Genomic DNA, 25,390 nt, shown 5'->3' with positions numbered 1-25,390 from the left:
GTAGAAAAGAGGAGAATATATTCTAATGATGTCAACTTTATTGATCAACTCCTAATATTGAGCAAACTACACTCATTGGAGCCAATTACACTCACTGGAATATCTGACATAGGCCTTGAAAAAGCATCCGAGAATAGGCTACGAAGTGTGCGGGAAGTGCCACTGGCTGCTGGTAAGCTTTCTTGACTTGGACATTGGCCTACATTGGCCTAAACAACTGCTCTTAGCGAACATGGGTTTGGAGTTACCTTTCTAGATAATAGGCTATGTTAGAGTTTTACATCTCCTCTTCCACTTAGAATGTGGGAGGTCAAAATAATGAAAAACTATCTTCCAAATCTATTCATTTTAAAATGTTTCAAACTTTTTGTTGCTATTATCATTCACCTGATGATAAGACAAGACATTAAAAAATGAATTGATAAAGTATGATGGGGTCTCTGGGTCACCGTATGCCAGGGAGGGGCTCCCTGGGAAAGACAAGGTTGAAGACCCCTGTATTAGGCTTACAGACATAAGATCTTCATTTGAGACAGTTTGCTACAGCAGGGAAATAATTTTGCAACAACAGGAAATGTGAATTATTAAGTGGATTATAATTAATGGACATTTTTTGTAGGGGTTGATAAATGTTTCCTTATGGAAATCAAGTCTGACGTTTTAAAGTGGAAATTACAAACTTAAGAAGCCTTTTCAAACAATGAACACAAGCAGACATTGCAATAGTAACTTATTAGAATCACCCACCCCCACACAATTCGGTAATTTAATAAGATTGTCAATTCACGTCCAGTCTCCATGGCCTACCAGTTCACAGCTGTACAGATGTGTGGTGAATTCATCTGATGGAGAAGAGGCGTTCATTGTTCAGTGAGAAAGGAAGTGGTGAAGCGAAAGGGTTGATGCCGCGTTCAAATCAACTGGGAACTCGAAATAATACGAGGTCAAATCATGACGTCAGTGATCTTCAGGTTGGAAAGTCTAAAAAGCTGTAAAAAAAGAGATCCGAGTTCCCGAGTGGAAATTCCGATTTGGATGACTATTCGAATCGGGTTTTCCCAGTCGGACCTCGTATTTTTTCTCCAAGTTCCCAGTTCTTTTGAACAGACTGAATTCAGAGATTTCCGAGTTCCAAGCTCCCAGTGGTTTTGAACGCGGCATTACTCTGCCCAAAATCTGTCCACGAAGTGAGGTATTCTTGTATGGAGGTCAATGAGACAGTGTCGAATTTGGTCGAGCATAAAATGTAACTGCTAATTTTCCACGTGAGGCTTATTTGATCGAATACACGTTTCGTAATTGTGAGGTTGTTACGAATGCACTATATAAATGGCCGCACGTGGCGTTTCGGCAATTTGGGAAAAACCGACTAAATTTATATTGGAGCTGTGCGTGTTGTTCACTCGCGTATCTTCCCTTTCTGATTGGCTAGAATGGTCCCACCTGATATTGACTCCTCCCGTTTGCCTTCCATCTTTGAGGACATGTATTTCCATTGTTCAGTCATTTGTTAGAGCAGCTACTCGACTATCTTGTCAATATAATAGATCATCTTCGGTTCAGTCAAAAAACTGGAGCTTTGACGTCACACCACTATTTTCCGCAGGATTAAAGATGGCGCCGCATCATGTACTAAAGTGCTGTCAACGGAGTTTAGCTTGGATACCTGTTATTTTCATCAACCTGGTCGTTGGCTGGTCTTATTATGCATACGTCGTGGAACTCTGCATCTGTAAGTATACAATTATCGTTTTTGGATGATTAACGGAGTTTGTTTCCTTATTGAAACAAAGTTGCTTGACTGCCCAGCTGGAGGATGTGTAGGATTCGGGGAACAGTACAGAAATGTGGTGGGACGACAACAGGTGAAACAGTGAAAGACTACTTTGTTGCGGATTAGTGTGTGTTCGCCAAGATATTGAACCTAATTTTATAGAGCCCAACTTCCCACATAAATTTCGATACCTCGTTTTAGATATTGCCGACAATCCTGTGGAAAACATAATTAGATATTTCCCTATGACTAATAGGTCTCATCTGGGCTGTGATTCTGTATTAGATTGTGCCAATAATCTTAAGAGCCATTTGATATGAGGATACTCTGCCCTCAAATACTCGTATTCCCATACAGCTGACTCGTCATGTGAACCTCACTGTGACTAAACCTGTTTTAGCCTGTTTCTGCTGCTGATGGTACAATGACATGCATGTCTGTCTGTCAGTCAGTCAGTGAGTGGCTGTAATCAGGGGCATCCCTTCAGCAGGGCAAACAAAGCATTCTGTGATGAGTGGGTCCCCCACTGGTAGTGCCAGGCTACCACTGGGGGGTGAGAGGAGGGGGTCTGTAGATGTGAGCATACTACTGTAGTACTGTTACTCTGCAGACGCATCAATCAGATGCCCTCTCTAAACTCCTATTTTCTCTCTCTGTGTGTACTTTGTCTGTTTCAGTTACAATCCCAAATAATGCAGAAAAAAGTAAGTAACATTCAGAACATTTGGTGCTTTCACAACTGTCTTTGATCACACAAACTCTATTGTATCATACCTGGTTGTTTTTGTTCTTGCTCCCTCTCTCCAACAGTATCATACCTGGTTGTTTTTTTGTTCTTGCTCCCTCTCTCCAACAGTATCATACCTGGTTGTCTTCCACCTGTTCTTCATCATGTTTATCTGGTCCTACTGGAAGACTATCTGCAGTAGGCCTGCCAGCCCCTCTAAAGAGGTATTACAGAGTAGGGCTGACCCAATTTAGTCTACTGGCTGTTGGCCGATATTTTTTTTGTGGGTTGGTGGCAAGTATATATATTTTTTAAATGTATGGCACACGAGACGCCTGTCTGAGTGGACTAATCCATTGCGGATGCCGCTGGGATGGCACACCAGTATCACCAGTAGTACATTTACAGTTAATTACCATAATTTCTCATCTACAATGTTTGTTTGGTTATGGCAATATCTGTTTCCTGTGGAAATGTCGTAAAATAGGCCTACCCAATTACTTCTTATCCCATGCACAAATATCCTACAGCTGTGTCAGTCTGTCCGGATCTCACTAGCTCAGGATATGGCCTAGAATATTTTATACAATGTTGCAAGTTTGCTAGCTCAGACCAAATTAATAGTTGATACAATGTTTCAAGTTCCTTACAGACAAGCCACGTGTAGCCAATGTGAGTTATAGGATATTTATTTTTATCAGGATATTTTCTTCCTGCGGGCTGCAATGTTTTTGTTTGTTGGCTTTTTACATATTGGCAATGGCGATAAAGTTACTTTTAGATTTGTATCATTTTCATTTTGATAGAATATTGATTAACCACATGACATTGATTCTGAGATACATAGACTTTATTACAAATTAAAATGTGCATATGTAAATCGTAACTGGCATGCAGATCAGTAGAAATGGTAGGATAACTTGGCACTCCAAATGGAAAAGGTTACTGACCGCTGGTGTAGCCTAACCAGAAGACTGTAATAGGCTATCTTGATCTCTGACTCCCGCTTAAGTCATTTGTTTCTTAATTTTTAATCACAGTGCTTAAAGCATCAGACAAGCTCACTAGCCAACATATAGTTGATTTCATTCAAACATATGTTGTGTCTATACATGGAAAAATGCATGTTTTAACATTCCGACTGGTCATAAGAACAGACTACTTTCAGTCAGTCAAGATTTTCGTCGGAGACAGCCCTAATACACAGTGTATCTGTCTTCACCAGTAGTACTAATTCTGCCTCTCATGAGATGCTACACCACAATGCCACGGGGCCAGGGGAATGGGCACTGGGCTGGGTGGTTCCCTAGGCGCTCTGTAATTACACTGTACAGCAGATGTTCACATAGGAGTGTGTGAGAGCATATGGTTGTGAAGTGGGATTACTCTGTCTCAATCTCAAGTTACTTGTTTCACATTTCAACTGGGCCCTAATTTCTAGATGCATGACTACCGGTACTAACTATGTTATAACATACTTGGTGAAACACTCTCTGTTCTCCCATCAGTTTTGTCTGGCCAAAGTGGAGAAGGAGCAGTATGAGAAGGAGCAGCCAGATGCTCAGCAGGACATCCTGAAGAAAGCGGCCGTAGGATTGCCTGTCTACACACGCACTGGGACCGGAGGTGAGAATACAATACAGTGGACACATGGTTGGAACACACACACCTTGGATTTAAAGCTGATGATGATTGAGCAGGTGTATTGGTGTGTTCTCCACAGCCGTCCGGTACTGTGACCACTGTCAAGTGATCAAACCCGACCGCTGCCACCACTGCTCCACCTGTGACATGTGAGTTTAGTTAGTTCTGTCTCTATGGGGTTCAGATGAGATGCACCATTGGATTTTATGTGGGGTCTTTTTAGATGCTTCAACTCCAAAGTAATATACTATTTTCTTCTTTCCCTTGTTTTTTTTGTTCTCTCTCTCTCTGTCTCTGTCTCTCTCTCTCGCACTCTCTCTCGCGCTCTCTCTCTCTCGCTCTCTCAGGTGTGTACTGAAGATGGATCATCACTGTCCATGGTATGTAACACCTCAGTCCGTTCTTGTAATTTAGATGCTTAGCAACAGTACACTCCTTTTGTGTGTGAAGTTCTTTGTTCATACTGACTTGATAGTGATTGGATCAGTGGAGAGTTTAATCCTCTCAATTCTACTGCATCAGCATATTTGATCTGTCTGACCTTTTTACTTGATGAAGTCACTGTTTTGTCTAGTACAGCAATGGAAAAGGGATTACCCAGCTCTCAAACAGATCATTCTGTAGACTTTGTGTCCTCACTGTATTTGATACAGATTAGAGAATAGAGGCAACTAGTAGAGAAGGCAGCAGGAGCCACGTTGACTGATTAATTTACCCCTCTCTCTCTGTTTCTTGCTCAGGGTGAATAACTGTGTTGGATTTTCGAACTACAAGTTCTTTGTCTTGTTTCTGGCCTACTCCATGCTGTATTGTGTGTTTATCGCTGCTACTGTCCTGCAGTATTTCATAAAATTCTGGACAGTAAGTACTACTAAGTAATACTCTAGCTGCCTTTCATTTCTTCCTTAGCCAGAGCTTAGTGGTTGAGTGTAAACACTGACAGCAGTAAGATCCCTGATCGCATGTTCCAATTAGCCAATACCCAAATCCTCTACATAATCCACCTCAAATTTGAGCAGTCTGCATGTCAGATTTATTTTTATATCTAATCGCTGTAAAATAGTTGCACACATTTCTCCACTAACAATCTGTCTCTAATACTTTGCCTAAAGCATTGCCGAAGGAGATCTGTTGGGGATTGTCCTCAGGTAAAATGCAAGAGTGTCACCATCTGATCGTCATGGTTAGTTAAAAAGTAAGGTTGCACTTCTTTGAATAGCCTATTGCCACTAATGGCAAGTCACAATAAGGTAAGCTAGAGAAGCTCCACCCATAATGGCATTCACAGGCCTTTTGTCTCTGATGTACAAGTCGCTGTTGAGGGATTCTCTTCAGTATGTGTCAAACACTCTTGTCTTGCAGCATAAGCTGTTGTCTGTTCCTCCTTGAGTGTTAAGACTGGGCTTCTGTCCTTGTCTGTGTTGTATGCTGCCTTGCTTGTGACAATGAATGCCCACTGTCATCTTGGCCAACTGAGGCCCAGTGTGGAGTTGGACAGGATTGGTTGTTTAGCATGTCTTATTTTGCATATTGAATTCACAGACAACCAAAGGTCTGTACTGTATGTAGTACCTGCTGGGGCCAATCACTGAACAGTCATGTAGGCTCAGATTCTGCTTCTCCAGAATGAGGAGGTCACCCATTGTCATTTACAACTGACTGATCCTGTGTGTCTGTGCACATCCTGTGTGTCTGTGCAGAAGGTTAACATTACTACTGTATGGTTCTGTTGAAAAGTATGACATCACTAACGGCTCTCCTCTCTCTTCCCTCTCAAGAATCAGCTGCCCGACACTCACGCCAAATTCCACGTGTTGTTTCTGTTTTTTGTGGCGGCAATGTTCTTCATCAGCATCCTGTCGCTTTTCAGCTACCATCTCTGGCTTGTGGGAAAGAACAGGACCACCATAGGTAGCTGCTATGCCTCAACATGCTGTAACACAGAACATCTCATCAACTATTGTCTTGATTGATTGTTGACAACATTTTATCATTGTTTCTCATAGTATAAGTTTATGTATTGGTTTTTATTTTAGAGGCTTTCAGGGCTCCTGTCTTCAGAAATGGCCCAGACAAAAATGGCTTCTCTCTGGGCTTCAGTAGGAACGTGGTGGAGGTGTTTGGAGACCAGAAGAAGTACTGGATGTTTCCCATCTACACCAGGTGAAAACACCAAGTCTACTATCTACCTATTCTTTTGGAGCTTTAGAATCGTTTTTTTAAGTGGACCACAAAACATTTCAAATACTTAGGATGCTTAATAAGTGAAAAATATATAAAGAACTTGATCCCATCACTCACCAATATGAAAGCAGACCTAATGAAATGGAACAATCTTCACAGAAATCTAAGCGGTAGAATTAACCTTTTCAGAATGGAATGGCTCCCAAAGTATAGTTATTCTCGGTAATACGAATTACCCCACAGAAGTATACTCGGTCATAACAGACTGTATATGGGCAAATAAAACTGCTAGAATAAAAAGTAACATTTGAAATCTTCCTATGTCTAAATGTTGGTTTTAACCTTCCAGACTTGGAATTGTATCAACTCGCCTCTCAAGGCTTTTGCTTGTGACATATAGTTAAATGCATTAAAGAGGATAAATGTGTACATTTTGAAGATGCACATGTTCACCGCAGAATCTTTTTACGTGTCTTATTTTCAAAGGAAAAAGCTAAGAACATTAACAACTTCATAGTTAAGAACAACATGGACATTTTTTTACGTATTCTACAAAAACCAATATGACCTCCTAAAAACACAAGCCTATCGAACAGTCCTTGGACAGCTTTTCAGAATTCGCCAATAAATAAATTGGTCCACATGTAAATCTAAAGTCATAGAAACACACATATTTCCATGACAGCATTACAAAGCAATTTTGGATTGACTAATGTAGATATTTTAAAATGCATGCAACTTAAAACGTATCACAATGTCTATTTGATATTTTGGACAACAGAGCAATCTTGAGGGAATCCTATTTGAGTCAGAACAGGATGTTCATATAATAGGTAAGATATACAAGCCTATCCAACTGACAAAAACTATTGGAAATAAAACTGAAAAATAACTGATATTGGCACAAGATGGAGGGAATGTTGGAACATAACTAACGAAATGACAGTTAGCGAAAATGTAGGCTTAATCCAGTATAAACTAATGTATTGAATTTATTATACAAGAGACAAAATTCACAAATTCTACAGCACAACTGCAGAGTCATGTCTTAAGTGTAAAACTAACAATGAGGCAATAATCCAATGCCTTCTGGGATTGTTATAAAGTCCAAAAGTTAGGGGCGGATTGAGAAAGTTGGCTGTCAGAAGTATTAGTGTAAATGTACTTTTAATCCATCTGTCTTTTAATCCAGACATGGCATATGAGGGTGCAGTGAGATACCCAATGGGTTGGACAATACTTTTCTCGTCAGTCACCTTGAAAAACCGTATACGTAACCTGGAAATAAACCAATCCTCCGTTGTTAACACAATGGAAAGTTCAAGTGCTTTATTATCTAAATGTTGAAAGTGCGAAGAGACGGAGAGAAACAAAAGGGTGCAGTTTGAGGCCATGTGGCTGGAGCGTGATAAGGGCTCTGGAGATGCAGGTGTGATGTTATTTGTATGTTTTGTATTGTTTAAAAAAAAACATTTAAAAAAGTAATTAGAAACTTAGGGCAGGGTTTAAATACCAAATGTCCCTCCCCCTGTTCTCTCTCTCCTCTCCTTTCTCTCCGTTAGTCATGGTGATGGACACAGTTTTGTCACCCGGTTGCTGACCTTAGATCCTGAGCAAATAGCTGTGGGCCTCCAGATCAACGGCAAAAGGTTATTTATGGTTTCTCGGGTTGATTTATTTATTTCCTGATTCAGTAAAATGATCTGACCTAATTCATTAAAATAATCTCTGCCTTGTCCTCCAACAGCTCTGTAGATGGTCTGGCAAGCCCCAAGCACATCCTTGGCAACAACATTAACCACATTGAGGGCCATCAGGATGGTATGTAGATTCCCCATAGATATCCTGTAATGTCAAGTAGCCATGTGTCTGTGTGCTGCCTGACCCTAGAACCCTTGTGTTTCAGACGTAGCCCAGACGGTAACTGTGACAATGGAGAGCGAATCATAGACAGGTAAGCCTATAGATGAGTTCCGCTGAAGTGCGCGTGTTTCCTGCAGACCTTAGAGTGGAAACTGATGACCACCAGGTGGCTCAAATGGCCAGTTTACATGTCTGCCAGGAGCCAACTGAGCCATTAACTGTGATGCCTTACAACCAGCAGCATCTCTGTCTCTACAGAAACCAGCCTTTTATCACATGCAGTACCCCTACTACCATGGACAAAATGTCAAGTAAACGCTCTTGAATAGCCGTCATCCTTTTAATTGTCGTTCTCATGACCACAAAACAGCATCCCTGTTACCATGGACAAACCCTGGACACGACATCTGTCACCAGAGCTTTGATCAGCTTTCAGTTTCCATCCTCACCAAACGCATGCAGATGCGTTTTCTTTGTTGCTAACCAAAAACGCACAACAATATTTTTGTTGGTAACTATTATTAATCTCTGGAACTGCTCTGTTATTCAAGCCAAAAAAAGAATACTCTTTGCACTAGGTCAGATAAGTGCAGGAAAATAATTGCTTTCCAGTTATACGCCTCCGTCAAATCAGTATTCACTTGCTTTATTGGAAAAATGAAGAGGTCACTGTGTCTTAGCACAGAAAATATGTTAGTGGCTTTGATTTGATTAAACCCAGAGGATACAATGTGGTGTCTTGAGGCCCTGAAGGTCATGAGCACTACTGTCTCAGTTGATTGTAGCGTGTGTGTACTGTATGCACTTTACACTTGAATCCTGTGACGGGTGCTAAGCATATCCATTGATTTCAATAGGATAGTAGGTTTATACGAACCACGGCGTTGTAGGACCCTATGCCTCTCCCAAAATCCTCTCCTGCTCTGCATCATCGTAACTTAAATGTGCATTGTGCCTTCAGTACAGTATGGAAGAACAAAGGTATAGTGCAGTGCCATAGTTGACCGTAGCATGGTGTAATAACTTTACAATTTATACAGATGGAAATGGAACCCGGAGAGGATTTTTGTTTACAATTTTATGGGCCAAATCCCCACTCATGTTTTGCACAATTCCGTGCATCAGTGATGATATACACTGAGTGTACAAAACATTAGGAAAGCCTTTCCTAATATTGAGTTGCACCCCCTTTTGCCCTCAGAACAGCCTCAATTTGTCGGGGCATGGATTACAAGGTATTGAAACTTTTCAACAGGGATCCTGGCCCAATTTGACTCCCAATAGAGTTGTATCAAGTTGGCTGGGTGTCCTTTGGGTGGTGGACAATTCTTGATACACTTGGAAAACAAACTGTTGAGTGTGAAACCCAGTAGCATTGCAGTTCTTGACACTCAACCAGGCACCTACTACCATACCCTGTTCAAAGGCTCTTAAATATTTTGTCTTGCCCATTCACCATCTGAATGGCACACATACATAATCCATGTATCAAGGCTTAAAAATGATTCTTTAACCTGTCTCCACCCCTTCATCTATACTCATTGAAGTGGATTTAACAGGTGACCAACAAGGGATCATAGCTTTCACCTGGATTTACCTGGTCAGTCTCATGTTCCTAATGTTTTGTACACTCAGTGTATGTGACCAGGTAGATTTATTATTTTATCAAGAATTTGGTTGGGAGTCAACACAGTTTTTTCAGCGGTGTATAATTCATTACCATTGGACAGCATTGTTATTCCATTAAGTATTTATTTTCAAGGTTTCTTTTAAGTTGTAGATTTTCCATAGTTTATTTTTGCTATTGTCTGCATTGCCATATGTTTTCAGATATGTAGCGTTTTTTAAACTGAGTTTATGAAGATTAAGGTATCTGTGAAGTCATCACTTTTGTTCGCGAGAGGGGACTTTGACACATTTCACAGGAAAGTGAGATTAATTGTTTGATGTCAGAGTTCTATCTTTGAGAATAAGGAATTGCTATTTGTGTTCACTTTATGCAATTCCTGACTTCTCAATCTGATGAATGGTATACATATGGAGAAAAACGGAAGGCTTTGAAAAAAATGTTTTTTAAAGCACATTTTACATCACAAATGCTGCTTTCTTTGATTATTATAGCTGTTTTCTTATTAATCGATTGTTTGGACGATGTACAATGTTGAGCATATACATAAATATTTAATGTACTGAACCAGATTTGTTAATACCAGTAGGCCAGTTTCCATGTGTAGTAGTCCCTGGGAAAGTTACTGTTCTGCTGTAGTAAATCATGCTAGGATGCTCATAGACCACCAAGAGGACGCTTGAGCTAGACATCAACCTCTCAATGGACAGTTTTTATTTTTTTATTTTTTTTAAATCAGAATATTTGTGATCGGGTTTCTCAATTTCCAACTGACTATGATCCATGTGGTTTTTAGGAGAGTTGTTTGGAATTTGCAAGCGGTTTGTTTACTGGATGCATAAATGTTTGTATAACACCCTATCGTGGAGGAATGTAGAGTGAGAGCATTGTGACTAACCAGAAATCCTAACTTTCTCATTTTAAATGAATGCCATAGAGAAGTATTTTGTGCTACATTGTATATTCACAAAATCTGTTGACGGTAAATCATGGACCAATTTCCTGTTGAATTCTTTTTATTTTATAATATCTTATTTTTTTATTGAAGCTGTATTGCATGTTAAGTATTTTCTCACTATTTGTACTACCCTGTCAGCCAGTTTTGGTTGTTCATGTTTTTTTTTTTTATATATAATCTAAATGTGGAAATAATTTTCACAAAGTTCAATAATTTTTTATTTTGTAGATGAATACACTGTATTAATGTGTACATTTTAACAATAAATACTGTTTTCAGTGCATTCATTCTTGATTAATGCACTTCTACGTTGTTAGAAACCATGTTGGTTGCCTAGATAGTCCCATTAAAAACAAGGGTAGGGCCTGCTAAATGTTGTATACCGTCTGATTTAACATTTTAGTTAGACCACTTTATATGATGAGAGCAATGCGCCAAAATAAGCCACTGTCATGTCATAAGTCACTTGGCAAATCTTCAGCAAACGTGAGGGCAAGGTTTAGCAATATAAGACTATTCACACATCGTGGGGTCAACGAACGAGGTGTCAGTGACAGATGCATGGAAAATCACAGCATTCACTGTTACACATTTTTATATATTTTTTTATTTCACCTTTATTTAACCAGGTAGGCTAGTTGAGAACAAGTTCTCATTTACAACTGCGACCTGGCCAAGATAAAACAAAGCAGTTCAACACATACAACTCCACAGAGTTACACATGGAATAAACACGCATACAGTCAATAATACAATAGGAAAAAGTCTATATACATTGTGTGCAAATGAGGTAGGATAAGGGAGGTAAGGCAATAAATAGGCCATAGTTGTGAAATAATTACAATATAGCAATTAAACACCGGAGTGATAGATGTGCAGAAGATGAGTGCAAGTAGAGATACTGGGGTGCAAAGGAGCAAAATAAATAACAGTATGGGGATGAGGTAGTTGGATGGGCTGTTTACAGATGGGCTATGTACAGGAGCAGTTATCTATGAGCTGCTCTGACAGCTGGTGCTTAAAGTTAGTGAGGGAGATATGAGTCTTCAGCTTTGTGATTTTTGCAGTTTGTTCCAGTCATTGGCAGCAGAGAACTGGAAGGAACGGCGGCCAAAGGAGGGATTGGCTTTGGGGGTGACCAGTGAAATATACCTGCTGGAGCGCATGCTACGGGTGGGTGCTGCTATGGTGACCAGTGAGCTGAGAAAAGGCGGGGCTTTACCTAGCAAAGACTTATAGTTGACCTGGAGCCAGTGGATTTGGTGACGAATATTAAGCGAGGGCCAGCCAACGAGAGCATACAGGTCGCAGTGGTGGGTAGTATATGTGGCTTTGGTGACAAAACAGATGGCACTGTGATAGACTGCATCCAATTTGCTGAGTAGAGTGTTGGAGGCTATTTTGTAAATGACATCGCCGAAGTCCAGGATTGGTAGGATAGTCAGTTTTACAAGGGTATGTTTGGCAGCATGAGTGAAGGATGCTTTGTTGCGAAATAGGAAGCCGATTCAAGATTTAATTTTGGATTGGAGATGCAATCCAATCCAATCTTAATGTGAGTCTGGAAGGAGAGTTTACAGTCTAACCAGACACCTAGGTATTTGTAGTTGTCCACATATTCTAAGTCCGAACCGTCCAGAGTAGTTATGCTGGATGGGCAGAAATCGGTTGATGAGCATGCATTTAAGAGCAGTTGGAGGCCACGGAAGGAGAGTTGTATGGCATTAAAGCTCGTCTGGAGGTTAGTTAACATAGTGTCCAAAGAAGGGCCAGAAGTATACAGAATGGTGTCGTCTGCGTAGAGGTGGATCAGGGAATCACCAGCAGCATGTATACATCATTGATGTATACAGAGAAAATAGTCGGCCCGAGGATTGAACCCTGTGGCACCCCCATAGAGACTGCCAGAGGTCCGAACAACAGGCCCTCCGATTTGACACATTGAACTCTGTCTGAGAAGTAGTTGGTGAACCAGGCGAGGCAGTCATTTGAGAAACCTAGGCTGTTGAGTCAGCCGATAAGAATGTGGTGATTGACAAAGTCGAAAGCCTTGGCCAGGTCGATGAATACAGCTGCACAGTATTGTCTCTTATCGATGGCAGTTATGATATCGTTATTTATAACACTTTGTTTTAGAATGAATTGTTTGGCTTGGACAAAAAAGTGGCAGTTTTAGAAGTTTATCTCTGCATGGTTATGGCATTGAAGTGAAACAGGTTTATATCTCAAGGACTCACAGGAATGTGATGGTCCCTTCATACCATCAAGCACAAGTTTCCTTTTAGATGGTCGCCTATGGGCTTCACATATTTGGGCATAATGGTGAATGGTAATCTGAACAACCTCTATAAACTCAATCTGGCCAGTTTGTTGCAAAAGGTGGAGGTTGACCTTTGTAAATGGATGGACTTACCTCTCACTCTACTGGGTAGAATCAATGTAATTAAAATGAATGTCCTGCCTAGGTTTCTATATCTGTTTCAATCTCTCCCTATCCCTGTTCCCGCAGCATTTTTTTCCTCTCTCGACAAGCTGACCAGACGGTTTATCTGGCACGGCAAAACCCCTAGGGTTGGCCTGGATAAACTGACCCTTGATTACAGTCAAGGGGGCTTAAACCTCCCCAATTTTAGAATGTACTACTGGGCTGCACAGTCTAGGTTTCTGGCTCAGAGGTTTGATAACGGTCCCTCTCCCTCATGGTTGAACATTGAAAAGCTTGAGGTAAATGATGACACTGGGGCAGATTTGTTTTTACAAATGGGACAGAAAATCTATAAAAACCATCACAGACAACCCTTTAATCATACATTCTGTCCTGGCATGGTGCAAACTGCATGAGCTGTTCGGACGAGGGGGATTCCTTTCCCCTAAAACCCCTTTATGGAACAATAGATTGATCCCTATTTTTTTCCAGAATAGTAACTTTAGACCCTGGTCTGATAAGGGGATCACTCTTCTGGAACATTGTTACGAAGAGGGAGTTCTTATGTCTTTTGATCAGCTGAAACAGAAATACCACTTGCCTAACAGGGACTTCTTTAGCTACCTACAACTACGAAACTTTATGAGGTCTTTGGGTTACCTAAGATGTCACCTATTGAACAACTCTGCCACGCAGACCAACCACTGTTCAAGACCATTTCCCGTGTATACGATGCTCTTATGTCAGGACTAACACTGCCTGGGCTAGATAAACCCCGACTTAGATGGGGAAAAGATCTGGGTATTGATCTTGATGAGGATCTATGGAGTAACCTATGCAGGGATGGTGTTACATCCACATTGATACAGACTGATCCAGTTTAATTTTCTCCATCAGCTCTATATCACCCCATCTAGACTGCACAAGTTCAACCCAGATATCTCCTCCCTATGTTTTAGATGTGGCTCAGATGAAGGAACATTCCTCCATTCCACTTGGCAGTGTTCAAAACTACACGGTTTCTGGCAGGGGGTATGCGATACCATATCCTCAATTCACGGGGTTGCATTCCCTTTAGAACCGGAGGTCTGTCTACTGGGTAACTTTACGAACACCAATCTTAGGCAAAGCCATACTATAAAGCTAACAGAAATGTTGCTAGCGATTGCCAAGAAATGTATTGCCTTGAAATGGAAATTGGATTCCTCCCTCCCAGTTGCAATGTGGCTATCGGAAATTAATAGTTGTATCCCTTTGGAGAAAATCACTTACTGCTTGAGGAATAAGTTAAAGACATTGTACAGAATTTGGCAACCTTTTATTGACTATATGGAGAATCTCCCCCCACATCTCATTGATTGAATCTATATATAATCCTCACATAATGTTTCACGTGTAATGTATAATATGTAGCCTACAGCAGGTGATCCAATGTCTCGTTATTTAAAAAATAAAAAAAATCTTATTTTATGTTTGTTTATATAATTATTATTATTATTATTTATTTTTGTTACGCTCGTCTGTTACTGTCACTTTGTCCTATCGTTGTCAATATCTTTTCACTTTTGTTTTGAATGTTCTTAATTGGAAAATGCAAAAATAAAATATTTTTAAAAAAACTCATTAGACCTAATTGTCTCACCCTACATACTAAAATCATGTTTTTCTTAGCTCAAATGCAATTATGAAATTGAGTGATGATGAGACCATCTACATGTAGCCATTAGCTACAGCCCACTGCCGGAAAGTCTTTATTCTAGCTTCTGTATATGGGGACAGAGTTTTAGGGATCCAACAAAATCGATTTGGCTATAAAGGAATGGTTTATTGATTTGAAATTGGTAGAATTTGAAAAAAAGGTTATAGTTATCCTCAACACTCTTGCTGGTCTCAGTTCATATCATTACTGGTGAATGTTTTCATTACTAAAAGTTACACAGATACACAACAGATGAAAAACACAGTGAAGGCAATGAAATAGTGGCATTAACAAAGAGACAGTAATTCGATTGGCAGAACACTGAAATTAAATGGCTCCAGATAATCAGAGAGAGAGAGGTGATATTTTGTATATAAACCCACAACCTTTAAGATTGATGGCTGACCAATACCCACTGGGCAAGAACTGGTTGTATCAACATAGTTTCCACGTCATTTCAACAACAAAAAATATATGTGACGACATTGAATCAACGTGGAAAGCTGATTGGATTTGAAAAAATGTCACCAAACTATTAACCTAAATCCAATTACATGGTGGAATGTGTTGTTGATTTCACGTTGAATTCAGGTTGGCAAATGGAAATCAAAACCAGAAGTTGGATTGACTGTGGGTATTTATTTTCTACTTGGATTCATTTGGTAATATGTTAACTCTAGCATGCTTTCCCAACCCCTTTCATTCCTGTATGTTGGCTGGCAAGAAACGATACACCCCAATCAAAGTTCATTCTCCTAAAACGTAAATGTGTGCTGAATCAAATCAAATCTATGGGAAAGTAATTCCACTGAGAGTTACAGGAGCCGAATATGGGTCATTGGGCTCCCCTTGATAAGGAAGGTTGCTCAATAAATACAGTAGTTCTAAGATTTGAATGAAATACAGTTATCTGCCATTCTCTATGCGAAGGTGGTCTCATTGACTCGTTGGAAAATCGGCAGTATTCACTGAGCAAACAACTTACTCATCATCAGTCAGAAGTTAATTGCGGGGGAAAGTTCAATATCTATTGCTGCCTGCTTCCTCGCACCTCATATAACTGCAGTCAGTGGGCAAGAGATACATCACTGGTAGTTTAGTTTCTGCATATCCTCACAGCCTGGCTGCAAGTCCTTACATTACTGACTTCAACTGACTATGGACATGGAAGAGGCTCTCAACAGCACCATCCATCCGAGCTGTTTAGAAGAACCTCCGCTGGCTATCGATGTCATAAAGCGTGAGTTACCCAGATTACCTTATCTACCAGTTTGTAGATAGTGTTTCATTATAAAGTTGTAATTGTGAAAGCGAATTTCACTACAAATTGTACAAAACAGTTTTTGGGATGCAGACTGTTTCTTTTGCATGTTTGACTTCATTGATTCAACATACTCATTGATATGTGAAACAGATAATGAATAATAATAATAATAAATAATGATGTCTTGGTCTTCTATCATTCATTTGTACCTGACATGTCAAGCATCCCAAGGCAAAACAGGACTTACAGAAGTATGATAATATAGTAGGGCTATATTAGAAGTGACTGTTAGTCTATATCATTATTTTCTCAAATGTGTTTGGCAGAAATGTGACTGATTGGGTCTCTGGCACACAACAAGACTTTATTAGCCCGTTGAGCTAAAGCTCAGGTGTTAGCTCTGGAAGTATTCAGGTCTCCGGTGTTATGCCGAAAAACTCATTTCCTTAATTTTGTGGCTAGTCAAATACTTTCTGTGGCACACGTCAGAGTCAAATACTTTCTTTTGAACGAACTTCATGTCAGGATAGGCAACTGAATGTTGTTGTTCACCAAACAATCTCTGATACACAGACAAGCCCAATAAAACAGATTCTGAATGAATTTGTCCTCCAAATGGAAGGCTACACTGTCCCTCCAATCCAGGCTGATAGGAGGGACAGCATTTCACTCTGCTCATCAATACATCTCCATGTGTAGGCCACATATATGCATGTTTGGTTTCTCCAAAGTAATTTTTCTGTTCTGAGAAATATGATGGCTCATTTGATAAGAATGACAAATAACTTGCATGGCCTTTCATCCTTTCGTATTCAGTCAACATCTCTTCAAGGGTGGTTTATTGTTTCTGTAGATAGCCTCGATCTCAGTCCATATGAAACTAATCAAGGATACATTTAGACAGCTGGATTTGCACTGGGCCGAGTGAAGTATTGTTGGGATCTCATCAGCACTCAACCTCAAAAGAGGCTGAATAAAATGGTTTGGAGGCTGTTTCACAAATGCTGTTGTGTCCATGGAGATGTTGTCAGGGCATTGATCTGTCCTCAAGAGAGGTTGTTGTTGCCAGGGGCTTCTACTGACCTATACAACCTCTCTCTCTCTCTCCCTCCTGATCCCCTTACTCTCTCCCTTAACTAGAGCTGGATGTCTTTGGTGTGGCTCTGTACTCCATGCTGACCCTCATGTCTACGCTGTCCCTGCTGCTCTACCTGGAGGAGTGTGTGTTTATCTATAGAAAAGTCCCGTCTCCTAAGAAGACAACTATTATGTGGGTCAATGGTGCTGCACCGGTAAGAAGTCATCTCCCTGTCTCCGCTGGCCTTCACCAGATACAATTGAATGCAATAAGTACTGCCAGTGGATCTCTGTGGTTATAGCTACACTGTCTGTACTGGATGAGTATATAGTCTCGTTAATTGTTATTTTATTGTGTTACTTTTTATCGTATTTTTTACTTTAGTTTATTTAGTCAATATTTTCTTTAATCTGTTTCTTGAACTGCATTGTTGGTTAAGGGCATGTAAGTAAGCATTTCACCTGCATACACCTGTTGTATTCTGCGCATGTGACAAATATAATTTGATTTGATTTGATGTGCGACTGAGACAGCAGTGTATCACTGTGGTTATACACAGCTAGATTGCCTACATGGAGATCACAAACATCTGTTTGGGTGTTAAGGTCCAATGCAGACGTTTTTATTTGTATTTTAAATCCTTTCTGGGTAACAATTAAGTACCTTACCGCGATTGTTTTCTATTAAAATGGTCAAAAATAAACAAAAATTGCTTCTTAGCAGAACACATTTATTTTGCTGGGACTGTCTGGGAGTGGTGAGGGGAAATCTGAAAATGAGGTGTTATTGGCAGAGGGATTTGGAACTGTCATTCTTGTTGGTATATTAACTAATTTACCGCCTGGTGATGTCACCAGGCAGGTTAAAACTCCATCCCACCAAAACAGGCTGAAATTTCAGGTGGTCTTTTCAAGCAGCTCTTAGACGAAAAGGGCATTATCCTAATTTTCACAAAAATTATTCCAACCTCATAGTGTGGAAATATATATAAAACACAGGATAATCACATTTTTGACTGAACTGGGCCTTTAACTTTTAGCTAAACTGTAAATTAGAATGTCTGTCATTCCTATGATCATACAGTATTTTATTCATCACTTTATATGAATGGGAACCATGTGCATGATGAATGTTATGACTAAAAGTAACGTTCTGTTTCTGTCTCAGGTCATTGCCACCATGGCTTGTTTTGGGATGTGGATACCAAGGGCTACCATGTTTACAGATATGACGTCCAATTCGTAAGTTTCCTCTCACCAACACACTACTTACTACTCTCTCTCTCTCTCTCTTTCACATACCCTTCTATGAACGCATAAACAATTTGACTATACTGCACTAAGTAGATGCAGTGCTCTTTCACCTGTAGTAATGGGCTGACAGGAAGCCATAGTAAGGAGTACTGACATAAACGGGAGGAGGCTTTTTATGAATGCACTCAACTATGTGACCACAGTTTAACCACTCTCTTAATCATTACACTGTGTTAGAGATCATCCCCAGAGAGTTGGGCGCCTAGGAAGAAAAAATTAAGGTAATTACATTTTTAGCTAGTTGAAAAAGCCTGTTCATCAAGTACAGAAAATGCAGGCTAGACATCCGGCAAAACAATACTCCTATGCACCTGGTTGGCATAAGGGCTCGATTCAATCCCTATCGCAGAAGATCCATACTATAGCACGATTTAAATTGAGTGGTATAGCACAATTGTAAATTAGCATTTACCGTAAACGCAGTCTCCGCAAATGCGGGAACATTGCCTTTAAATGTAAATTGTGCTATGCAGCAGATCAGAGATCATCTCACATCCCCAGAGGGCTGGAAGGGAAAAATTCAGGAAATTATACAAACAAGCACAAACAAACGTTTTTGGGACACAAACAAAAGTTGAGTGGGCAGACTAACTGGTTTTGAAGGCTGGTGACACACACTTGTTATGTGTGTACAATGTATCTAACAATTTACAAGTAAACCTCTCCTTTTCTCTATAGGTACTTTGCAGTGGTGGTGTATAAGATCTTGGTTCTGATGATAGAGGAGAGTGGGGGTAGTGAGGCCTTTCTGAAGAGCAATGCCCAGAAAACCTTCAAGATCAGTGTAGGACCCTGCTGCTGCTGCTGTCCCTGCTTGCCACGCGTTCCAGTCACACGGTAACCGGAACAACCCACTGGGAAAAAACTGGTTGAATCAACTTGTTTCCATGTCATTTCATCCCAAAAATATCAATGTGATGACATGGAAAACTGATTGAATTTGCAAAAAATCATCAATTTATTTAGATTTTTTTTTCACCCAACTTTTAGCTTAAATCTAATGACATTTTAACTTTTTTTGTCGATTTCACATTGAATTCATCTTAGTTGACAAGTAATCCAAATGTAAATCAAAACTAGAGGACATTTGTGACCAGTGGGATGATGATTCATACGATTAAGATTCATTGTGTTGGTAGTGTTGGTAATGTTTAACACAAGTGGATAGAACATGTTATTGACGCTGGTCTGTTTTCATTCAGGTGCATGTTATTCTTGCTGAAGCTGGGGGCTCTTCAGTATGCTATCTTAAAGACAGTCCTCTCAATTGTGTCCATAATATTGTGGACCAATGGCAACTTTGATCTTTCTGATGTAAGTAACTGTCCTCCTTTCTGTGAAAATCTGCTCAGCAACAACAAACATCCCCTTTACATCTTAAGCTTCAAACTGAGCTTGGTGTCATTCCATTGAGTCCACTATTCAATGCCTACCCTCTTTAACCTTTCTCCATGTCTCGATGTTTAGCTGGAGATCACAGGCACGGCTATTTGGATCAACCCATTTATAGGTGTTCTCACAATCATCTCCCTCTGGCCTGTCGCCATCATGTTCATGAACATATGCAACACACTGCGCAGCATCAAGATCATACCTAAATATGCCATGTACCAGGTGAGTCTGTCCATGTCCTACTGCACAAACCAGATAGTCCAGGAACTGCCTGCTCAATGCCGTTGGTGAAATTACATCAGCTTCTGTCATTTCCTTAGTCCTAGACTTGAGTTTTTAGGAATGTTGTGTAGTGTCTGATTCAGTATGTCCGTGTCCATTGCTGCATCCCAATATTCTATGCATCTCCATGATGTCGCTGGTTATGTGTCCATAGTTGGTGCTGGTGCTCAGTCAGCTGCAGACGGCCATCATTAACATCCTGGCCTTGGATGGAACTATCGCCTGCTCCCCGCCATTCTCCTCTAGTGCCCGTGGTACCAGTAAGTGACAGAATAGCTCCAAACCAGCCAAACGAGAGCCATTACTTGATCAATATGAAGTCCATGTCCACCAACCCTGTCTGTCTGTCTGTCTGTCTGTCTGTCTGTCTGTCTGTCTGTCTGTCTGTCTGTCTGTCTGTCTGTCTGTCTGTCTGTCTGTCTGTCTGTCTGTCTGTCTTTCTGTCTGGTCTGTCTGTGTGTGTGTCTGTCTGTCTGTCTGTCTGTCTGTCTGTCTGTCTGTCTGTCTGTCTGTCTGTCTGTCTGGTTTGTCTATCTGTCTGGTCTGTCTGTGTGTGTGTCTGTCTGTCTGTCTGTCTGTCTGGTTTGTCTTTCTGTCTGGTCTGTCTGTGTGTCTGTCTGTCTGTCTGTCTGTCTGTCTGTCTGTCTGTCTGTCTGTCTGTCTGTCTGTCTGTCTGTCTGTCTGTCTGTCTGTCTGTCTGTCTGTCTGTCTGTCTGTCTGTCTGTCTGTCTGGTCTGTCTGTGTGTGTGTCTGTCTGGTCTGGTCTGGTCTGGTCTGTCTGTCTGTCTGTCTGTCTGTCTGGTTTGTCTTTCTGTCTGGTCTGTCTGTGTGTCTGTCTGTCTGTCTGTCTGTCTGTCTGTCTGTCTGTCTGTCTGTCTGTCTGTCTGTCTGGTCTGTCTGTCTGGTCTGTCTGGTCTGTCTGTGTGTTTGTCTGTCTGTCTGTCTGGTTTGTCTTTCTGTCTGTCTGTCTGTGTGTGTGTCTATGTGTCTGTCTGCAGTGTTGAGTCAGCAGCTAATGATCTTGGAAATGTTCATCATTACCCTGGTGACCCGGCCGTTGTACCGCCGTACCTATGACTCTCTTCCCACCGACCCCCACGAGACCGACAACGACCAGAACAGCAAGATCAGCCTGCAGGCCCCAGAGGGGGAGCACACTGCCTGAGAGATTGGGGTGGAGTGAGAGGGAGAGTGGTGTGTGTGTTTGCGTGAGTGTGCGTGTGTGCGTTAAAGAAAGAGAGAGGGACTCTCTACCAAACATTTACACTATTGTTTTACTTGTATATTAATTTTGTTTTGATGGTGTGATACTGTATATTCTGCTGTTCTAGTTGTTGGTTAGTCTTATATGAGATGAAACTTACTGTATATTAAAAGTTTACCTGCATTATGCTGAATATAATATTAGAACATATACCTCCAACAACATGTCTGTCCCATCCATATTTCCTGAAGTTGCCTCAGCTCTCAACACAGGTATGTGGAGTTTGGTGTGTGAGGGTGTTGGAAAGAGATGGAGTTTATAAACAAAAGTGGGTTAATGGGGGTGTGAAATATGTATTTTGTATTCATATCAATAAATATAGTGAATTACAACTAGTCTTAGTCAAAAGTTTGGACACATCTACTCATTCAAGAGTTGTTCTGTAGTTTTTACTATTTCCTACATTGTAGAATAATAGAGAAGACATCAAAACTATGAAATAATACATATGGAATCATTTAGTAACCAAAAAAGTGTTAAACCAAATCAAAATATATTTTAGATTTTAGATTCTTCAAAGTAGCCATCCTTTGCCTTGGTGACAGCTTTGCACACTCTTGGCATTCTCTCAACCAGCTTCACATATCCTGAGCACTTGAATTGTGTTGGCTGCTTTTCCTTCACTGTGCGGTCCAAATCATCCCAAACCATCTCAATTGGGTTGAGGTTGGGTGATCACTCTCCTTGGTCAAATAGCCCTTACACAGCCTGGAGGTGTGTTTTGGTTCATTGTCCTGTTGAAAAACAAATTATAGTCCCACTAAGCGCAAACCAGATGGGAAGGCGTATCGCTGCAGAATGCTGTGGGAGTCATGCTGGTTAAGTATGCCTTGAATTTTAAATAAGTCAGTGACAGTGTCACCAGCAAAGCACCCCCACACCATCACAACTCCTCCTCCATGCTTCACGGTGGGAACCACACATGCGGAGATCATCTTTTCATCTACTCTGCGTCTCACAAAGACGGCGGTTGGAACCAAAAATCTCAAATTTGGACTCATCAGACCAAAGGACAGATTGCCACCAGTCTAATGTCCATTTCTCATGTTTCTTGGTTTCTTGGTGTCCATGATCTTTTTGGCCTTCCTGTGATATCGGGTGCTGTAGGTGTCCTGGAGGGCAGGTAGTTTGCCCCCAAAAATGCATTGGGCAGACTGCACCACCCTCTGGAGAGCCATGCGGTTGCGGAATGGTGCAGTTGCTGTACCAAGCGGTGATACAACCCGACAGGATGCTCTCAATTGTGCATCTGTAAAAGTTTGTGGGGGTTTTAGATGATAAGCCAAATTTCTTCAGCCTGCTGAGGTTGAAGTGGACCTGTTAGGCTTTTTTCACCACACTGTCTGTGTGGGTGGACTATTTCAGATCGTCAATGATGTGTACGGTGAGGAACTTGAAGCTTTCCACCTTCTCCACTGCGTTCCTGTTGATGTGGAGAAGGGCCGTGTTCCCTCTGCTGTTACCTGAAGTCAACGATCAGCTCCTGTGTTTTGTTGACGTTGAGTGAGAGGTTATTTTCCTGGCACCACTCTCCCAGGGTCCTCACCTCCTCCCTGTAGGCTGTCTTGTCATTGTTGGTAATCAGGCCTACTACTGTTGTGTCATATGCAAACTTGATGATTGAGTTGGAGGCTTGCGTGGCCACACAGTCATGGGTGAACAGGGAGTACAGGAGGGGGCTGAGCATGCACGCTTGTGGAGCCCCTGTGTTGAGAATCAGTGAAGTGGAGGTGTTGTTTCCCACAACTCAGACGAGGAGACAGGGATAAGGTAACCATGGTATTTATTGAAAAGCGGGGGGGAGATGGGGTGAGACCAGGGGGAGCTCGGGTGGATACTAGGGAACCAGGAACTGAGGTTGTGGCTGGGGCAAGGGGAGTAGGGGCAGGGTAAGCAGGTCCGAAGCGGAATCCTAGGAAGCAGTAGAGCGGGGGTCCAGGGCAGGAGAGCAGGACTGACAAGACGAGGGACTGATGACCAGAGTCAGAGCGGACGGAACTGTAGCAGACAGACAAGCAGCGTCAGGCTAGCGAAAACAGGCACTACAGGATAATAAGATCTATGCAGTAACAAACGGCTTGAAATGCCGACTGACAGAGCAGAGGCAACGATCTGGCAGCGTGGAAGTGGCAGTTCTGAGTGTTTGTAGAGGTCTTGATTATGGAACAGGTTGCAGCTGGTGGGGATCTGCTCTGACTCCAGTACACCTGTCTCCACTCACATAATCAGATACACCCACACAGAGAGAATGAGAGAGCACTGGGGGAGTGGCAGGTTAGGGAGACACAGGATAAGAAGTAGAGGGCGAGGCAGGGGCAGATGTAACAGGGTGTCAGGTAAGGTAGAAGTGATATGATCCTTAACTAGCCTCTGAAAGCACTTCATGAAGACAGAAGTGAGTGCTACGGGGCGATAGATATTTAGTTCAGTTACCGTTCCTTTCTTGGGTTACATCGAAACCTCAAATAATATTATATTTTTCTCCCTCGTCAATGTCTATTAAGCCATTTCTGGACTTCGGTGAGTATAGAAAGAAGTTCTGCAAGAGTTTGAATATCATGGACACAGATATGGTATAGGGTTGCCACTGTGTTGAAAAGAAGACGGGTGGCTTTTACTCTACGACAGTTCCACGGTAATAGAGTGATGCTGAGACCCATCTTTTCACTTTAAAAATATATATTTTTAACAATTGCCACTGAAAATGTCTCTAAAACACATTTACTTGAGGAACAGTATTGATGGAAAGTTTGGTAGAATGCCATTCATAATCTCCCAAGCAGTTGCCTTATTAAGCAGTGATGCAGCCAATCAAGATGCTCTCAATAGTGTAGCTGTAGAACTTTTTGAGGATCTGAGGGCACATGCCAAAATCTTTTCAGCCTCCTGAGGGTAGAAGAGGAATTGTCGTGCCCTCTTCACAACTGTGTTGGTGTGTTTGGACCATGATAGATCCTTAGTGATGTAGACACAGAGGAACATGAAGCTATCAACCCAACCCTCCTTTGTCTTGCCGATGTTGAGGGAGAAGTTGTTGTCCTGGCACCACACTGCCAGGTCTCTGACCTCCCTATAGGCTGTCTCATCATCGCCGGTGATCAGGCCTACCACCTTTGTGTTGTCTGCAAACGTAATTATTATGTTGGAGTCATGCGCTGCCACACAGTTGTGGGTGAACAGGGAGTACAGAAGGAGACTAAGCACGGACCCCTGAGGGGCCCCCATGTTGAGGGTTAGCATGGCGATGTGTTGTGACCTACCCTTACCACATGAGGCCATCCCATCAGGAAGTCCAAGATACAGTTGCAGAGGGAGATGTTCAGTCCCAGGGTCCTTAGCTTAGGGATGAGCTTGGATGGCACTATGGTGTTGAATGCTGAGCTGTAGTCAGTGAACAGCATTCTCACGTAGATGTATATTTTGTCCAGGTGGGAAAGGGCAGTGTGGAGATACAATAGAGATTGCGTAATGGGTCCAGGGTGTCTGGGATGATGGTGTTGAACAAAGCATTTCATGGCTACAGATGCCAGTGCTACGGGGCCATAGTCATTTAGACATGTTACCTTGACGTTCTTGGGCACAGGGACTATTGTGGTCTGCTTGAAACATGTAGGTATTAAATTTAAATAAACTAGAATTAAAGTCAGACTAAATCAGTGGCACAGGCGGAATTATCCAAACAGAAGATACATCTCTTTCAAATGTTGATATTTGGTTGCGTTGACAACCAAACACCACTCAATATCACTTTTGAAATACAAAATAGCCTATTAAATTAATACATTATACTGTATGTTGGATTCACATCTCCAACCAAAAATCTAAGTTAAAGAATGTGATTAAGCCAGTGTCTCAGATGGAGATACAGCTCCTTTAAATGTTCATATTTGGTTGCG

General features: G+C 41.4%; 2 protein-coding genes across 4 annotated transcripts; both read left to right on the top strand.

Annotated features, from left to right (window-relative positions):
* The first annotated feature begins 1,460 nt into the window (after window positions 1–1,460).
* On the top strand, window positions 1,461–11,060 carry LOC109874369 (palmitoyltransferase ZDHHC20-like). Of its 3 annotated transcripts, XM_031809398.1 has the most exons (14): window positions 1,461–1,732; window positions 2,452–2,478; window positions 2,631–2,725; window positions 4,010–4,127; window positions 4,225–4,294; window positions 4,493–4,525; window positions 4,886–5,006; window positions 5,258–5,293; window positions 5,924–6,056; window positions 6,182–6,308; window positions 7,892–7,978; window positions 8,077–8,150; window positions 8,236–8,283; window positions 8,451–11,060. In XM_031809398.1, exons 1-13 carry the CDS (start codon window positions 1,615–1,617, stop codon window positions 8,277–8,279), a joined length of 1,083 nt encoding a protein of 360 aa, XP_031665258.1. In that variant the 5' UTR covers window positions 1,461–1,614; the 3' UTR covers window positions 8,280–8,283; window positions 8,451–11,060. The 3 variants fall into 3 exon arrangements, with proteins under 3 accessions (XP_031665258.1, XP_020321831.1, XP_031665257.1); XM_020466242.2 differs by lacking the exon at window positions 5,258–5,293; XM_031809397.1 differs by having other exon boundaries at window positions 8,236–11,060.
* Window positions 11,061–15,951: 4,891 nt separating this feature from the next.
* Window positions 15,952–21,835, top strand: LOC109874441 (organic solute transporter subunit alpha-like). The gene is made up of 8 exons (XM_020466342.2): window positions 15,952–16,141; window positions 17,306–17,457; window positions 18,411–18,484; window positions 19,235–19,393; window positions 19,759–19,870; window positions 20,024–20,170; window positions 20,385–20,490; window positions 21,229–21,835. The coding sequence occupies exons 1-8, from the start codon at window positions 16,060–16,062 to the stop codon at window positions 21,393–21,395; spliced, it is 999 nt and encodes a 332-aa protein (XP_020321931.1). The 5' UTR covers window positions 15,952–16,059; the 3' UTR covers window positions 21,396–21,835.
* The last annotated feature ends 3,555 nt before the right edge of the window (window positions 21,836–25,390 follow it).

The sequence above is a fragment of the Oncorhynchus kisutch genome, linkage group LG29, assembly GCF_002021735.2.
Source record: "Oncorhynchus kisutch isolate 150728-3 linkage group LG29, Okis_V2, whole genome shotgun sequence".
NCBI lineage: Eukaryota > Metazoa > Chordata > Actinopteri > Salmoniformes > Salmonidae > Oncorhynchus > Oncorhynchus kisutch.
The sequence above is the reverse complement of the archived record's forward strand: the minus strand, read 5'-3'. Positions and strand labels throughout refer to the sequence as shown.